Source organism: Phyllostomus hastatus, unplaced genomic scaffold (assembly GCF_019186645.2).
Source record: "Phyllostomus hastatus isolate PE091 unplaced genomic scaffold, TTU_PhHast_1.1 phas_contig_283, whole genome shotgun sequence".
In the NCBI taxonomy this organism is placed as follows: Eukaryota; Metazoa; Chordata; class Mammalia; order Chiroptera; family Phyllostomidae; genus Phyllostomus; species Phyllostomus hastatus.
Window position 1 is genome coordinate 2,648,337 of NW_025333833.1, and position 15,546 is coordinate 2,663,882.

The window sequence follows — 15,546 nt, forward strand, 5'->3', positions numbered from 1 at the left end:
GAGAGTGAAGCTTGGGAGACAGAACTGAACCCTAAAGAGTGAGGAGCCTTTGGACAAGAGATAAGACGTACTAGTTGCTTCGTCTCAGAAAGAATTCGAGACAGGTGGCTACTCTACACGCAAGTGAGAAGAAGTCCAGCTAAAATTTTAATGCTTTTAAAAGGCTGAGTGTGAGCTAGCACATTAGTGTGGAGGAGCTGAGTGTCTCAAATAAGAGGACTTGAAACGCAAGGTCTCTACAGCAGGTGCTCTAAGATGTGCTGGGGCGGGACAGGGAAGCCAGCTCAGGCAGAAGGGACCTAGGAAGCAGAGGTGTGCAACCCGGCCCGCTTCCCCCAGACCCTTCCCTTGAAGGATGCAAAAGTCTTAGGCTGCTGAAGGGAGGAGCAACAAATCATATCAGCCAGGCCCAGGCCAGACCCTTGATTTCTCAGAAGGGATAAAGGCAAAACCCTCTGCCTGGCCAGGGAGGGGGTGGTGGTCTGAAAAGCTCTGCATTGGACACAAACAAACAGCAGTTACTGCGAGGGGAGTCCAAGCAAATACCCCTGACCTGGGGGCTGGGGCAGAAAGTCCTGGGCCCAGGGCCCTGCAGGGGTAGCAGAACAGGCATGCTCCCTCCGGGGGACGCGGCAAATGTGGATTTTGCCGCCACAGGGAACTGAGGCAGGAATTTACCCGAGTGTAACAAGTGGGTAAGGGGCGTTTGCTTTTCAAGTTCAGAGGTGTAAACGAAATTACGAAGCAAAGCATGTCTGAATGCCCATGAAGATGAAATCACGTAGGGGTGTAATTATTACACGACCATTTGACTGATTTGAAAAGGGCCCTGTGCAAACTTTGCTGGGTGGATGTGTAATAATTCCTAACAGGGCCTAAGTTCTCGGTGTGGACATCGATAAGGAATCTATGTACCAGTAACGACTCCTGGTGATTAACGGCACAGATTCATAACCAGAGCCACGAAGCCATTGCCACCAAACACGTCTCACAGTCAGCTTCTCAGGGAAGAGGCACTGGAGCTCCCGCCACCTGAACCCACCTTTATAAAGGAATTCCGGGAATCGTCTTTCAACCAATGGGCTGAGACCTGCCCTGCCCAATCGAAACTGTGAAGCTCCATCTTCATTTGCATTTCTACTGACCAATTAGAGCAGCTGCAGCTCCATAACTAGCCAATCAGATTGCAAATTTGGATTCCTCATTTGCATAAAAACGGACCAATCAGGGATCAGGGCGGGAACTTTATAAAAGCTGGCCTCCCTTTTGTGTAGGAGCGCACTTTGGGTTTCCACTCGAGTCCGTGTCTTTTGGGCTAGCAAACTTGACCTGCATAATCAGTCTCTTTTACCCCACCTCTGACTGGGGACTCCCCTTGGCATTGGATTGGGGACAGCGACCTTTTGTTGACATTGGTAACCTAACCTATACATTATGCCCATTGGGTGTCCGTGTGTGAGGGAGGCGGCGGGAGTGGGGGTGGGGGGAGACGCGCGGACGCTCCGGGGAAGCTGTCCGTGGGTTTGTTTTTCCGAGCGATTTGACCTGGAAGTTGGCTTTGCTGGCCCTACCCAGCGAGCAGCCTACCCAGTGAGCCTCCGCCCTGCGGATTAGGGGTCCTCTGGGACGGCCTCATCAGCACTGGGGTCCAGTGCGGCGTCGGGGAAAGGAACCCGCCACCCAGCGTCCCTTCCCCAGCCCCTCACCCAAGTCCCACCTGGTCCCCAAGGTTTTGGCCAGATCACGCTCTCGGTGCGCGTCCGCGGGAAGCAGCGCCTTTCCTGCTCACGTTGCCTGCCACCAAGCTCGGGTAGACGGCACCGCCCCCAGGTGGCCTCCCGATCCCCAGCAGCGTGCGCGACCCCGCTCACGGGGCCCCGGCTTCGCTCGCTGGCGACGCCGAGGGAGTGCGGCGGACTCCGAGGCGGCGACGCCACTCTCCCAGCCCGTCCGGGCGCCCTCGTCCGAAAGCAGCCGGCCAGGGGGGCGGGGCGGGGGTGGGCGCCTGCGCTGGCCGCGGCCAGGTGGGCGGGCACCTGGGCGGGGCGCGCACCCGGAAGGGCCGCGGGCCGAGCGGCGCAACAGGCGGCGGCCGGCGAGGGGCTGCGGCGGCGGCGCGCACCGGCCCGGGATGGACAAGCTGAAGAAGGTGCTGAGCGGCCAGGACACCGAGGACCGGGGCGGCCTGGCCGAGGTGAGTGCCCCCCGCGCGGCCGTGGCGCGGGCTCGCGGGGGCCTGGCGGGCGCGGGGCTGCTGGCTGTGGGAAGGAGCTGGACTTCCAGGGTTTCCTGGGAAGCAGCTCTGCTCTTCCCCCCTACCCCCACCACCATTTCCCATCCCCCGCGCGGAGCGCCCCCGCTCCCCTCTTTGCCGGCGCTCCCCCGGGGCCGCCTGGGCTCTGGGCTCCGGCTGTCGGCGTCTGTTTACTTCAGTCCCGCGCCCCATCCCCCAACCCCCGCTCGGGGAAGGGCCGCGCGGAGGCGAAACCCAGACACCCGGCAGGGGGAGGACGCATCCGGGGGAGGGGCCACCTCGCTGGCCCCGGCCCGGGGTCTTTTGAGCTCCGCGCGGTCGTCCGGGGCCGCGCCCGGGGCTCGGGGCCGCCTTCCCGCCGGGTGGAGGTTGTGGGTGTGAGACTCACACCCGGCCCCAGCTCCTCTCGGTGTTGTGTAAGGTGTCTCCGCGAAACCCTGGACGCCCGAGGGCGGGGCCGCATCCGGTTTCTCGGCGTGCACGAGAGCTCCGCGGACTCCCCGGGCTGTCTCTTCGCCTGCTGTTCGATTAGACAGGTGTTTGGTCGAGTGGAAACCTGGGCACTGATGCCCCAGGGTGTAGAGCCCCACAGAACGTCTGCTTCCTCTTTGGGCGCTTTTTGCTTTAGTTTTTGTTTTCCTTTCTGGATAACAAATGAACAACATCTCTTTACTCTTGGCATGTATCTCGTGTGCCTCAGTTTCCCCATCTTTCAACTGAAAACCTACTATTGCTCTCAGTTTGGTCAGCGTCCCCCGTGGTTTTCTCCCACGCTCCTGTCACCCACCTTGGGGTTGCTGATGTCACTGAGTTTTGTGTGATGCGGGTTCCTCCACCCATCTGCAGTCTCAGCCTGCCAGCCTCACCTGGAAGTTAACACTGTAGGAATTGAGTGTGGTAGGAACTGAGATTTGCCTTTTTTTTTTTTATTTTACTTTAATTTAATTTTTATATTTTATTGCCATTTCGGAACACCTCTATGGGTTCTTTTCCATTCCTTGCCTTTGTTAATTGGTCAGGGCTCAGTGGTACTTTCCCGAGGTCTGTGTCCTGCATTTCTGACTTCCGTTGGGAACCCTCAAGTGAAACCTCAGATGGGGCGAAGAAAACTCAGGCAGCAGCAGTCCTGCGCATCCAGAGAGAGCTCTGTACCCTGCACCCCATCAGCGGGCTTTTATGAGCCTCAGGCTTCCCTAGTGGGACATCTTCTGTCCCCGAAGACGCTTGCGGGGGAGCGTGGACAGCAGGTGATGCCGATGTTGTGTGTTCACAAGTGATCCTGAAGCGGTGGGCAGACCCGGAGGGGACGACACTGAGTTTGTTTTTGCCTGAGCGGTGCTGCTGCGGTGGGCACGGTGCAGGGCTTCAGGGCGTCGGAAGTCCAGGCGCGTGTGAAGTCCGGCCCGAAAAGAGGAGGTGCTCCCCTCTCGTTCTGAAACTCCGCTCCCGGGTTCCTCTCTCCCAGCGCGCAATCCTGTTCACACGGCCGCTGACCCGCAGGTCCCGAGTCCGAGCTCCTGGGACGCAGCTCTGAGCCGGCAGAGTTCCTCGTCGGGGTTATATTTGGCTTCGTTCTTATGTGTTAGGTCAGGGCCAGCTGTGAAATGCGGGTCCTGCTTGGTGGGCTGACGCTTCCCGCTCCCTGAGGTTTCACGGCTGGTGGAACTGCGGGATTCGGGGCGGGGGGGAGTTTCCATCTGACGTGGCTCATTGGACAGGTGGCTTTACAGTGTCGGTGAATTCAGTGCCGTGTAAGCTGTCAGAAGTCACCAGAAGCGAGTACTTTTAAAACTTTTCTCCGTTTAATGCAAACAGCGGAAGGATGAGTGGTTCTGTTTGTCCTGCGTAGGGAACCGACCAGGTGATGATAAAAATTCCGTGGCCGTGGGTAACACAGGTAGCCTCACGATGAGTTTTCCAGTCCTTCATCTTCACCACTGCCCCTTCGGTCTGCAGGGTCCTCGGACTTCTTTCTGCAAGGGCGGGTTTTCTGTGTCTACAGAGGCCTGCCGGGGTGAGGAAGGTGCGGGTGGTCCCTGGCTGCGCAGCGCAGGAAGGGGGCAGTGTTCCTTTCTCAGCTTCTCCTCGTCACCTGCTGTTCCCCGAACAGTTCTTAAGCTTTCCTTTTTTTTTGGCAAGAGCCCCTCTCCTGCCCACAGCCGGAGTCAAAGGGACCTTTGTGCGCCACTGCCGGTCAGACAGCGCGTGAGCACGTCACCCCCAGGTTCTGCCCGGCATACTGTTCCAGCGCCTCTGGTTTCCAAAACGTGTGACACGTGTTTGGTTTTCCCTGAGTCCGGTTAGAAGAAGGGGAACAGCAGCTTCCCCTGCCTGCAGCCAAGAACTGGCAGCCACCGCGGAGCGGGACGACAGTGGTGCCAAGTCAGCCCCCTCCCCACGCCCCGCCCCCCGCCCCCCGCCCCCGTTTGGCTGACCAGGGCGACACCGGGGTGGAATTCAGCCCGAGGGGCTTGCAGGCCAGCACGTCACTCTCCCCCTGAAGGCAGAAAGCAGACCGCTTCCCGTGGCCGGCGAGTTGGATCTTTGCGAGGGCTGGAACCTCACCGCCCTGCTCTTGGGACTGTGTGGCCCCCTCAAGGCCATCGTCAGTTCGAGTTTGATACTTTGCTTTGTGGTTTATGCTCTTGAAGGAAAATTAAAAGAGGTTGAATCGTTAAAAATGTGCCTGTTGGCGCCCAGCGGTGCTCAGGTAGCAGATCCCGCCCAACCCTGTACGCGTTTCTCCCTGCATGCAGCCCGGTGTGTTCTTCCGCCTCGGCAAGGTAAGTCCCCCGGTCCCCGCGTGAGCAGGAGGAGCTGTGGCTTTTGGTTTGGCTCTGTTCTTGGGGGGAGGCCAAACAGGCCCGGCAGCGGGGGCCCGGCCTGGTGGGGTGGGCGGGCGCCAGGCAGCCGATGACAGAGCCTCGCCGGCTCGCTTTGGAGGCGAGGTTTCCTGCCATGGCCCCGGTGGCCCGTGTCGCTGGTACTAACGCCCCGTCCCCGCTGCATGTCACCAGCCCCCAGTGTGCCTTTCCGTGCAGGGTCCTGTGTTGCCACATGATCTTGCGGGTGCTGTGTGTGTGTGTGTGTGTGTGTGTGTGTGTCGGGGGGGTATTGCAGTGTCATGAGCCCAGTTTCAATACGTGTGAATATATGGGGGGTGGGGAGAACCCCGTTTGATAACCTGCCCGAAATGCCTTTCTCCTGGGTGGAGGTGAAGCCATCCTGTAGCAATGCCTGCCACACCTGGGGGAGCCCCTGGTCCTTCCCTTCGAGCTTCTGGTTTGACAGGGTGTCTGGGGACAGGTCCTCCTTGGAAAACAAGTCCTGAGCTGGGAGCCCTCAGGGCTGAGGGAGTTGCCAGTCTGGGGACCCCAGCAGCCTCTGCCACCACCTGCCGTCCTCCATCAGCCGCTGGGAATGTGCTCGACGGCGTTCACCACATTGCCAGGTGGCCACGTGCGTGCCCCTGTGTGAAGGGACCCCGGCCTGGCCGCCCGCCTCGGCTGTGCAGGGAGGCCCTCGGTCTCGGCGGCAGCCGCCTGTGCCCAGCTGGAGCAGCCGTGGCTCCTTGCCTCGGGGACAGACTGGGCAGGTCTCTGGTGCACACACTTGGGTGTAGTCTTCGACGTGGGGAGAAGCCGTGGGGGCTACTCACCGGCTCTCCTGCTTTAGCAGAGTTTTTCTGGAAACTTGGCGGCCTCTGAACTTTGCCCTTGGGAGAGGGTAGTCTTGGTGGCAGAGCGTCGGGATGAGCAGGGTGGTAACTCATTAACTGGGACCGGCCTCACACTCACGTGGCCTGGCTGCCGCCCGCCCCGAAGAGCAGCGCTACGACAGTGAAGGGCTGCACGCGTGACCTGAGGAGGGCCAGAGCCCGAGCCTCCCCCACCCCGGCCCCGGGTCTCAGGCAGCAGCAGCTGCTGCAGTGTGGCCAGTGGGTGTAGGGGACCGTGCTCAGGGGCACAGCCCCATCTGCGGAGCCCGCGCCGGGCGGAGCTCACGCCTTGCCCGCGGTGGGCCTGGTCCGGCCTGGGCTGCTGTGAGGCGGGGCTGCTTGCGGTCTGTGGAGTGGGTGGGCCTGAGGCAGGCTGTCCACTGCGGGAAGTGTTAGCGGCGCAGGACAGCAGACCCGCGGGTGCAGAAGGCACCGGGCGCTGTGCGTGACTCGGGGGCTCTCAGAGCTCCGAGTGTGCGGGACTCTGTGCTCCCGCCCTCCTCAGAACAAAGTCACGCCGCTCCCGACCTCCTGACCACAGCCCTGTGCGCCCTTCGTCCCGGGGGAGGTCTGCAACCTGTGTTCCACACCTCCAGGTGACTGACACGTCTTCCTTGAGCTGGGACACCAGAATCAAAGGCTTCGCGGCGTGTTTTGTCACGGGGATTCTCTGCTCGCTGCTGGTAAGGCTTCCCTCCCCTCCTCCGTCTTTCCCCTGTCACCCGCCTCCTCCCCCTGTCGCTCTTCGTGGGTAAAAGGGGAGCGGGAGGCGGGGAGAGCAGGAGAGGAGGGGGGTGGGTGTCTGTGCGTGTGTCCCTGGTGGTGTGGCCGGGGGAGGACACCCTCTGCCCTCTCTTGCAGGGCACTTTCCTGCTCTGGGTGCCGAGGAAGGGGCTGTACCTGTTCGCAGTGTTCTACACCTTTGGCAACATCGCATCGATCGGGAGGTAACAGTTTTCAATCCACCCTTGGCCAGTTATTACAGGGGGAGGTGGACTGTGGTTGGGGGGTGGGAAGGAGGGGGCCTCTGTAGCTTTAAGGCTTTGGAGAGAAAAGGGCAGTCAGAATGCATCCCGTCCCCGTCCTGTCACCACCCGATGTGTTTATACCCGAAACGCCCCAGGAGACGGCGGGCGGCGTCCCACCCCTGCGGGGTCCACGGGAGGGCGCCGCGGCCCAGAGCAGTGGAGCGCCACAGCCCTCCTGCCTGCTCTGCGCGTCCCGCTCCTGGAGGCTGAGCCCAGGCTTTCAGGAGCCTCACTGGGCCGGCGGCTGCAGGCAAAACCTATCATTATTCAGCGCAAGACCAGGGCAGACCTGCTCCCCGGGGCAGGGTGCCAGCCCGCCCACCCACCTGCCCGCCCCCTGGGCTGCTGGCGGCACAGACGTCCCAGGCCGAGCTCATGCACTCTGACCCTTCAGCCGCGCCCGCGTGCTGACGCCGCCGGTCCCGAGGCCTGGTGTTGCCTGGTGTTGTCCCTCCCGTGAGGAGCCTTGATCATACCCTGCTGGTCTCTGAGCATTCAGAGACCAGTGTGGTCGGGTTCCTGCCACGAGGGGGCTCACGGGGCAGCCAGGCAGCCAGGCGCAACCTGACGGCAGAGCAGGATGTGGAGGGAGAGGTGCGCAGGGAGGGGCAGCTGGCCTGGGCCGACCCGGCCTGGGACCAGGGGGGCTCCCTAAAGCGGGCGGCGTGGGAGCTGCTCTCAGCTCGGCCCATGGTGTCCTCATCGGAACTGCTGCAGGGGTCCACGACCACGTCCTTTGTCTCCTCCGCTGCCCCCTACTGGCCGTTCATTACTGTCCCTGCTGAGCTCCTGGTCCCTCCAGGCCTGAGACCTGCCTTTGCCCCTCCCACTCGTCGAGTGCTGAACCCTCTGCCTGCCCAGACACCCTTGTGCCTCTGCCCAGGCCTCATTCTCGTGTGGAACGTGACCCCAGCGTTACCTGCTGGTTGGCTTGTATTAGACCCCGGTTATAAGAGGCAGCTTCTCAGCTGATTCTGCGTGAGGCCTTCTGTGATGAGTCAGGAAATGCCAGGGGCTGGCCCTGGCCCTGGCGCGGTGGGCGTGAGGCCCTGCTCTGTCTCCCCTGCCCCCGCTCAGGTCCCACTCACACAGCAGGCACCCCAGGGAGGGCTTTCGGAGCTTTGGAACCTCGCAGTTGCAGGTTTGCATGCCAGCTGCTTAAGCTCTCTGCTGCGTGGTCCTGGATACATCAGTTAGCCGTCTCGGCCTCATTTTTTCATCTGCAAAATAAGTGTCATAGCAGCCACCTCAGAGTAGTGGAGGGACGAAATGAGGTCACGTCTGTGGCGTTGAGCAGACTCCCAGCAGTTCCGAGCGGATGTCACCATGACTAGAAGTATCCTGTGGAGATGGTGAAGGGAAATGAGATGCTCAGCTTTTTAACATACAGGACCTAAGCCTGTGAGGTGTGGCTTTCTTTTTTTAAGTCGCCCGAGTCTGGTTGGTTGGTTGGTTGGTTGGTTGGTTTCCATGGGGAGGGAGGGAGGGAGGGAGGGAGGGAGGTGGCACCTCCGGAGAAGGTGGCGGATGTGGCCCTAGAACCAGACCTGACGCACATGCAGCCTCGCGCCCCCGCCTGCTCGTCGGGCGGCCTGGATGGCAGCCCGCCCTCCGGGCTGCGGTCTCCCCGTCCGCGAGACGCGGGCGGTGCGAGCTCCTGCGGCCGGCCCCGGGCGTGTTGACGGGGAAGCGAGAACGACGCACCAGGGCCTTCAGCGCAGCGCCCGGCAGAGCGAGAGTCTCCCGGCCGCGAGCCGGTCACGCAGGGGGTGGGGGGCCGCTTGCGCCCCGAGTGGCCTGCCCGGCCTCATGGCTGGCGCGTGTCTCCCCGCAGCACGGTCTTCCTCATGGGGCCGATGAAGCAGCTGAAGCGGATGTTCGAGCCCACGCGTCTGGTCGCGACCATCATGGTGCTGGTGAGTCTGCCTGCCTGCGGCGGCGCTCCTAGGGCGGGACTTCCTGGGGCGGGACTTCTGGGGCTGCTCCGGGGCGTCGTTTCTTCTCAGACCCGGCTCCTTTCATCTCGGCTCCTGCCGAAGCCCTGGGAGTGGGCTTCCAACAGTGACCCCCCACGTTGGGTTTCCACTGGGGGTGAGGTACTGCCAGTTCTGTAAAGCGCCTCCAGAGGGCGCTGCTTGTCTGATCAGCCACAGTGATGGGGCGGTAAGTCAGCCGGACGCGCTCCAGGTGATGGGCGGAGCCACGTGGACACAACTTAGGGGCAATAACACAGAGGCACCGGGCTCATTCTCTGAAGGGGGGCTCTCGCCCCTCTCCATCCTGTGACTTTGGGGTCACACCTGTTCTCACCCGTGTTCCTCGTGGCCCACTGCCCCCATGCCCTGCTCTGGTGATCGTGCCTTCCGTCGTATCCCACCTCCCTGTCCCGCCGACCCCAAGTGCCTGTCCTTCCTCTGGGCTGTTCGCTACCACGTGACCATCAGAGGCATTCCCCACCGCAGTCTCCAGCATTTTTCACTTAATTACCGGTGTTGCAGCATTTGGAACGTGGGCAGCATGCTTTTTACTTTCGTTCGTGTACCTCTCATGTGGCCAAACAGGTGAGCTTTCTAAGGCTCTATCCACATGTGCTGTTCATCTTGTGTCCTTGAGAACCTCGTGCTCCGAGCCGAGCTCGGAGGAAATACTTGGGACACGTTCCTGGCGGAGGTGCTGTCCAGGGCGGGTGGAGACGACAGGCCTGACGGACGCCCGAGAGCCTGCTGTTCTTGGTCCGTCGCGCGCGGGCACGGCCCGGACGGCGCCGTGTAGAAAGGGCTCTCTAAGAAAGGACCCAGGGGAGTGTTGGGTGACAGGGAAACCGATCCCTCCCCCTCGGGGTGTGAGAGTGGCGTCTCATGTGCCCCTCTGTCCTCCTGCGGCTCCTCCCACCCGGAAGCCCGGTGCTGGGCAGGAGTCAGGGCACAGGCGCGTGTGAAACCCGAGTGAGACTGTGCACCGGGCAGAAAGACCGGTGCCCGGGGTGGGCCAGAAAGGGGACTTTGTTTGCCGGGTAGAGATTTTGGGAAAATTCACAAGTAGAAGAGGATCCTTCTCTTTTAACCCTACTCGAGTTCTTATTGGCCAGTTCAGTTTCACTGCGACTAACTCTCCTGCCAAACACGGGCGCGCTCACTCAGGTGGGCGAAGTGCTCTGCAATGGGGGGGCCTTTGGCAGCTGTGGCTGCCAAGGGATCTGCTTACTGCGGCTTGATAAGCGTTGGTGTGAGTTCGCCAGCAACGATAAGTCCTTACGGGTTTTCCCACGCTGCTGTCGTCACTGTGTTCACTCAGCGATGTCTCCTTTCTCTCTGCAGTTGTGTTTTGCGCTCACCCTGTGTTCTGCCTTCTGGGTAAGTTGGGCTCTGGGTCTTCCTCCGCCTCGCTGGTCCCCGCGCCGGCCGCCGGCGTTCACGGCGCCCTGTCGTTTCTCTTTCAGTGGCACAACAAGGGGCTTGCCCTCATCTTCTGCATTCTGCAGTCTTTGGCCCTGACGTGGTAAGTGTCCCTTTCTGCCTGACCTCTGACCGCTGCATGGACGGTGGTAAAACCCCGGGGGCTGCGGGGAGGGGTCGGGAAGCACAGACCCTGTTCAGTGGAAGGATGCTCAGTGATGCTGCGAAGTCGGGCTGCAGAGCAAAGCCTGTCGACTCGGCCCACTGCCAGTAGGTGGCGCAAGGGGCCGTGGCGGCTGTGGCCCACTGCAGCATTCTCGCCGGGCTCACGGTTGATTCTGAGATGTTACCAGTGCTACTGAACCACTCGCATCCAGTAAGAGCAAGGGTAACGAAGTCTACAGGGGCAGGTGAAAGGAGGCTGTGGGCCAGAAGGCCGTCCAAGAGGAAGGGGAGTGGGCAGGAAAAGAAAGAGCGGTGCATTTGGGCTGGAGGAACCCTTACCAGAGGAACAAAGGGGCACTGTTGGCAGGAGGCGAGGAGACCGGAAACCACGTGGCTGGAGGGTCGGCCTCTGCGCCGGAGGCCTGTTGGCAGGACTGGGGACTGCCTGCCACTCGAGGGCCGCGGGAGGTGAAAGGGCTTCATTGTTTGACGCTGCGGGTGGGGCTGCGGGATCTCAGCCCTTCCAAACTGGTCCAACTTCAGTGGGAGGGTGGGGGTGGCACCCCCCACACACACCCTCTGGAATCTGTAGCTTCTGAGCCCTGTCTGTAATACTGGGTTGGTCAAAAAGTCCGTTAGTTTTTTTCCCTAAAATAAAAAACACGTTTTTAAAAAATATTTTATTTACTTATGTTTAGAGAGGGAAGGGAAGAAGAAAGGGAGAGAAACATCAGTGTCTGGTTTCCTCTCATGCTACCCCCTACTGGGGGTCTGACCTGCAACCCAGGCATGTGCCCTGGCTGGGAATCGAATCAGTGACCCTTTGGTTCACAGCCCGCACTCAATCCACTGAGCTACACCAGCCAGGGTAGACTTTTTAAGTGCCCAAGGATCAGTTACACCCCTCCGCTGGGAATGGATGTGGAGACTGCGGGCTTAGCACCCCCCTCCCGTTGGCAGTTTGGGACTGTTGAATAGCTGTGCTTTCTCAGTGTTGGCCTTTGGGGGTTGGCTGTGCTCACGGGCGGGTGAGCCTGGCGAGTGTCGGTGGGGAGGAGGGGGCTGGCCAGAGTTTAACGTGGCACACGTCGTGGGGGCAGGGGCTGCGAGAGCCCGGTGTGGCTGCCTGTGTGTGTGTGTTCATTTCCTGGGGGCAGAAGTTTGTGTCCACACACTCATGCCTGCCTTTGCTTGTGTGGCCGTCCCCCCACCATAGGGACCTGATCCAAGACCCCTGGATGCCTGAAACCACCCCGCTTGACGCCCCCAGGCTGTTCCCGAGGGTGGTGGGCGGCCTCCTCCCTGCACGGCTCCCGCCGGGGCCGCCGAGAGAGCTTGGGACCGGGGTTCCTGAAGAGTCGGAGCTTGCCTGTGCCGTCATCCACAGAGTGGGGACTGGGGTTTTATGGTTTTGGGTTTTTTAAAAAACGAGCCGGAGCAGAGCAGACAGTTTATCCCAGTGGGGGGAAGCCGCGTCCTGCCGAGGGCCGGAAATGCCAGAGGACAGCTGGCCCGGGGCCGTTGGCTGTGCTCTCCAGGGCACGGCGGCGTCTGCGCCGACCTGCCCGTTCCAGGTGATCCTCCTCGGCCACGGCTGACACCCTCCCCTCCCCCTCCCCAGGGCCCGTGGCACTGTGCACTTGTGTGTGCACGTGTGTGTGCACATGTGTGCGCGTCCTGCCCCAAGGGGCCAGGGCCCCGGAAGTCACTGCGGACGCTCTGGCGGCTTGGACACCCATTCCGCCACGCCCTTCCGTGCCCTCCGTGTAATCTGATCTGTTGTGTGTGTTTCTCCTTGTAGGTACAGCCTTTCCTTCATACCGTTTGCGAGGTAAGACCGGCCGCATGTGGGGCTGTGGTGTCTGTCGCTTGGGGGTGGCGCCGTGCCTGCTGAGGGCCTGTGCGTGTGGAGTGCTTGCAGAACTGCCCACTGTTTCACCGTGGCTGCGGTCCTTTGAGACAGACAGGCAGGTGTCATGCACCTGATTAGTAAGCTGCGGTCACCTCCCCCACCCCCCCATTTCCCACTCCCCGCCCCATCACACACCAGTGACGGGCGCTGACCCGGGCCCACGCGGTCCTGCTGCCGGCAGCCTTCGGCCGGGCCCTGCAGTGCGCAGACGCGAGTTCCCGCTCCTCTGACCTGCAGCCTGGAGGGGGTCTCCTCAGAGGCAGGGTCCCTTCAGCATCACTGAGCTCGAGGTGGAGGGATCCCAGCCCGAGCTTGCCCAGCAGCACCCGCGGGTGGGAGTGGGTTATGAAGGGAAGCAGGCAGGGCCAGGGTCTCCCAGTGAGCTGAGCGGTGACCTTGGTTGGGCGGCGCACCGGGCCCCTCTGGCGCAGAGGCCTTGCTGACAGCCACCGTGGGCCACCCCCCCCAGCCCCAAGGTTCTGACCCTGCAGCTCCCCTGCAGTGAGCATGTTTGGTGATCTTCACCTCTGACTCTGCTCTGACGTCACCGTTTCATTTCCGTTCTTGTTAACACGGAGGAAGCTTCTCCTGAACGGTGTTGAGAGTGTGGAAACCGGTGCGAGGGCTGAGGAGGAGGAGGAGCAGGGGCAGGGTTGGGAGGTGCTGGGGGTGATCGGCTGCATGGGAACTTGAAAAAGCCCATCGCGTTCACAGCCGCTGAGTGGCTTTGCGAATGGGCCGTCGCTGTCAGACCCCCTGACGGGCGCTGTGTGCTGGGGGCGTTCAGGAGGGATCCCCTGTGGCCATAAAACCCTTTCCCGCTCAGAACGCCTCCCGGGAGGGACCACGGGGTGGATCGCACCTGAAGAAACGTTCTAGAATCACCTTGGTGTGAAAGCACAGCACAGTGCCTGCTCCTGCGGGTGCATTCCCCTGCGGCCCCCTCAGGTGACCCCCATGCCCTCTGCACGGGGCAGCGGGCAGCAGAGCTGGGGTGAGGGCCCTGCCCCGTGCTGCCTGAGGGGAGCAGCGGTTCGCAGAGCGCCCGGCCTCCCTGTGCCTGCTCCCCGCTCCCCGCTGATTCCCAGGAGCAAGTGCCTGGGCGGGGCTACGGGCCCCTGGGTCTCTGAGCTGTAGCTCGGTCCCCTGCCCGGGAGCTCCTGGGAGGCGTCCCTTGGCACGCGTCGGCTGCTGGCTGCTGGCTGACGGAAAATCCCCAGGCGACCGTCCACTTAACACCTTGAGTGCGGTCTGTGCGTCTGTGGTTCCGGTCGCTAGAAAGTGCGCCGTCTTGGCCCACTTCCTGGTGTCTGGGGGTCTCTACTTTGACTTCTAGTGATCACCTACTTTGTGCTGTGCACTTGTCCCCACCACTGGCTTTTTGGGGGGGCGGGGACACGCCCTTGTACACGTGAGACACTGGCCACTCAGACGAGACAGGTGACCAGCCCCACAGGCGGGGTGCTGTCTGGTCTGCAGCGTGCCCCTTTGGGTGCCGGGAAATCTGCAGGGGGGTCTGTCTCGACCGCTTCAGGAGCCTGGGGTGACGGTCTCCTGTTTCCCTTGTGTTTTCCTCCTAGGGACGCTGTGAAGAAGTGTTTCGCTGCGTGTCTTACCTAGCACGTGGCCAACGTTGCGAAGCTTTGGGAGGCGCTGTGGACGGAAGCCGGCGGACACTTTTGTAAATACCTTCTGGCCCTTTTGCTCAGATCTGTGCCTTTCCCGTGGCCGCAGCGGGTCCAGTGACCCGAGCATTTGCTTCTGGAGGCGGCAGCGGGTCCCCAATCCCAGATGTCTTGTAGCACAGTAGGAGGGCGGGCTCTGCGTCCTCTGGAGAGGCATCGGCCTCGTCCCCCCTTTCCTCGTTGGGTGTGGTTCCCCGAATTCTCATAAATAAAAACCGAACTGAGCAGCAGACAAGACTTGGGAGCCAGGGGTGGTCAGGTGGTGACAGGCAGCCCCGTCGGGAACGGCAGGGGTGCAGCAGCAAGGGACGGCGTTTGGGGCCCCCAGGGACTTCGTAGACTTGCCCCTCAGCTTGGAGACCATTGCCCGCGCCCCATGCGGCGTGGACACGCTGTTCCCTGGGTCTGGGGCCGGGGACTCGGCCCTCCCGATGGCCGCGCCAGCCCGCAGAGCCGCCCGTCGGGGCCCAAATGGGCACTTGGTGATGAGAGGTGCTGTTGAGCCTGCACCTCGGCCCTTGCGGGTCCGCCCTGGCTGTGGGCTGGGTCTGGACGGCGGCGTGAGCTCTCTCTCTCTCGGGTGTTCTGTCCTATTTCCTCCTGATTTCTGGGAACCAGCTTGAGAGAACAAGGCAGCAGGGAGAATGCTGCTTTTCCTTTTGGGCAAGAGCTGGCCAGAGGTGACAGTTTTTGCTGTTCTCTGCTGTATTTTTTTCCCCTCATTGTTTATAAGTGGCCAGTCATGTTTCCCGTTCTTCGGGAGTGGGGCTGTGTCGGGAGGGAAGGCGGAGTCTGCTGCGGGGCCAGCAGGAGGCAGGCGCCCTGCCCCTCGACCTTTCAGTAGGCCCCAAGTTGGCACCCGAGCCCCTGCAGGACACGCTGGGAGAGATGACACTGGGCCGCAGAGCCACAGACAAAGGGCTTTTGTGTCCCCGAGCTTGTCCTCACGGGCCTCGTGCCGAAGCAGGGTTGTGTCTCTGTGCACGGGAGGAAATCGAGGCTCGGGAGGTTGCCGGATGTGCCCGAGGCCACGGTGGGTGGCGGAGCCGGGCCCAGGGCCTGGTGCCGGCTTCGGTCTCTCTCGTGGCCCCGTGGGTCCCGGTGTGGCTCCGGGGCGCCTGCTGGAGCTGGGTCCCTGCTTTCACCAGCCAGGCCTGCGACTCCTGGCCCCTGCAGTCTCCTGCCCTGTCTCCCAGGCTTGTGGCGTCCCCATGGTTCTCTGCATGCCATCGTAGCCCTTGCTGCCTGACCTCCAAGTGCCCTGTCTCGATGGCCAGAGCTCTGGGCTTGCAGCACCCCCAGAATCACCCTGCGAGTGAGGTCTCTGCGGTGCCTTTCCGTCCTTCACCGGCTCTGGCTGCCCCCCGGGCTCTTGCTCCGCGAGCCTCC

General features: G+C 61.9%; 1 protein-coding gene across 1 annotated transcript; it reads left to right on the forward strand.

Annotated features, from left to right (window-relative positions):
* Nucleotides 1–2,040: 2,040 nt before the first annotated feature.
* Nucleotides 2,041–14,387, forward strand: SFT2D2 (SFT2 domain containing 2). Its single transcript, XM_045838509.1, has 8 exons — nt 2,041–2,194; nt 6,569–6,655; nt 6,834–6,919; nt 8,835–8,916; nt 10,318–10,353; nt 10,440–10,498; nt 12,362–12,391; nt 14,053–14,387. Exons 1-8 carry the CDS (start codon nt 2,132–2,134, stop codon nt 14,090–14,092), a joined length of 483 nt encoding a protein of 160 aa, XP_045694465.1. The 5' UTR covers nt 2,041–2,131; the 3' UTR covers nt 14,093–14,387.
* The last annotated feature ends 1,159 nt before the right edge of the window (nt 14,388–15,546 follow it).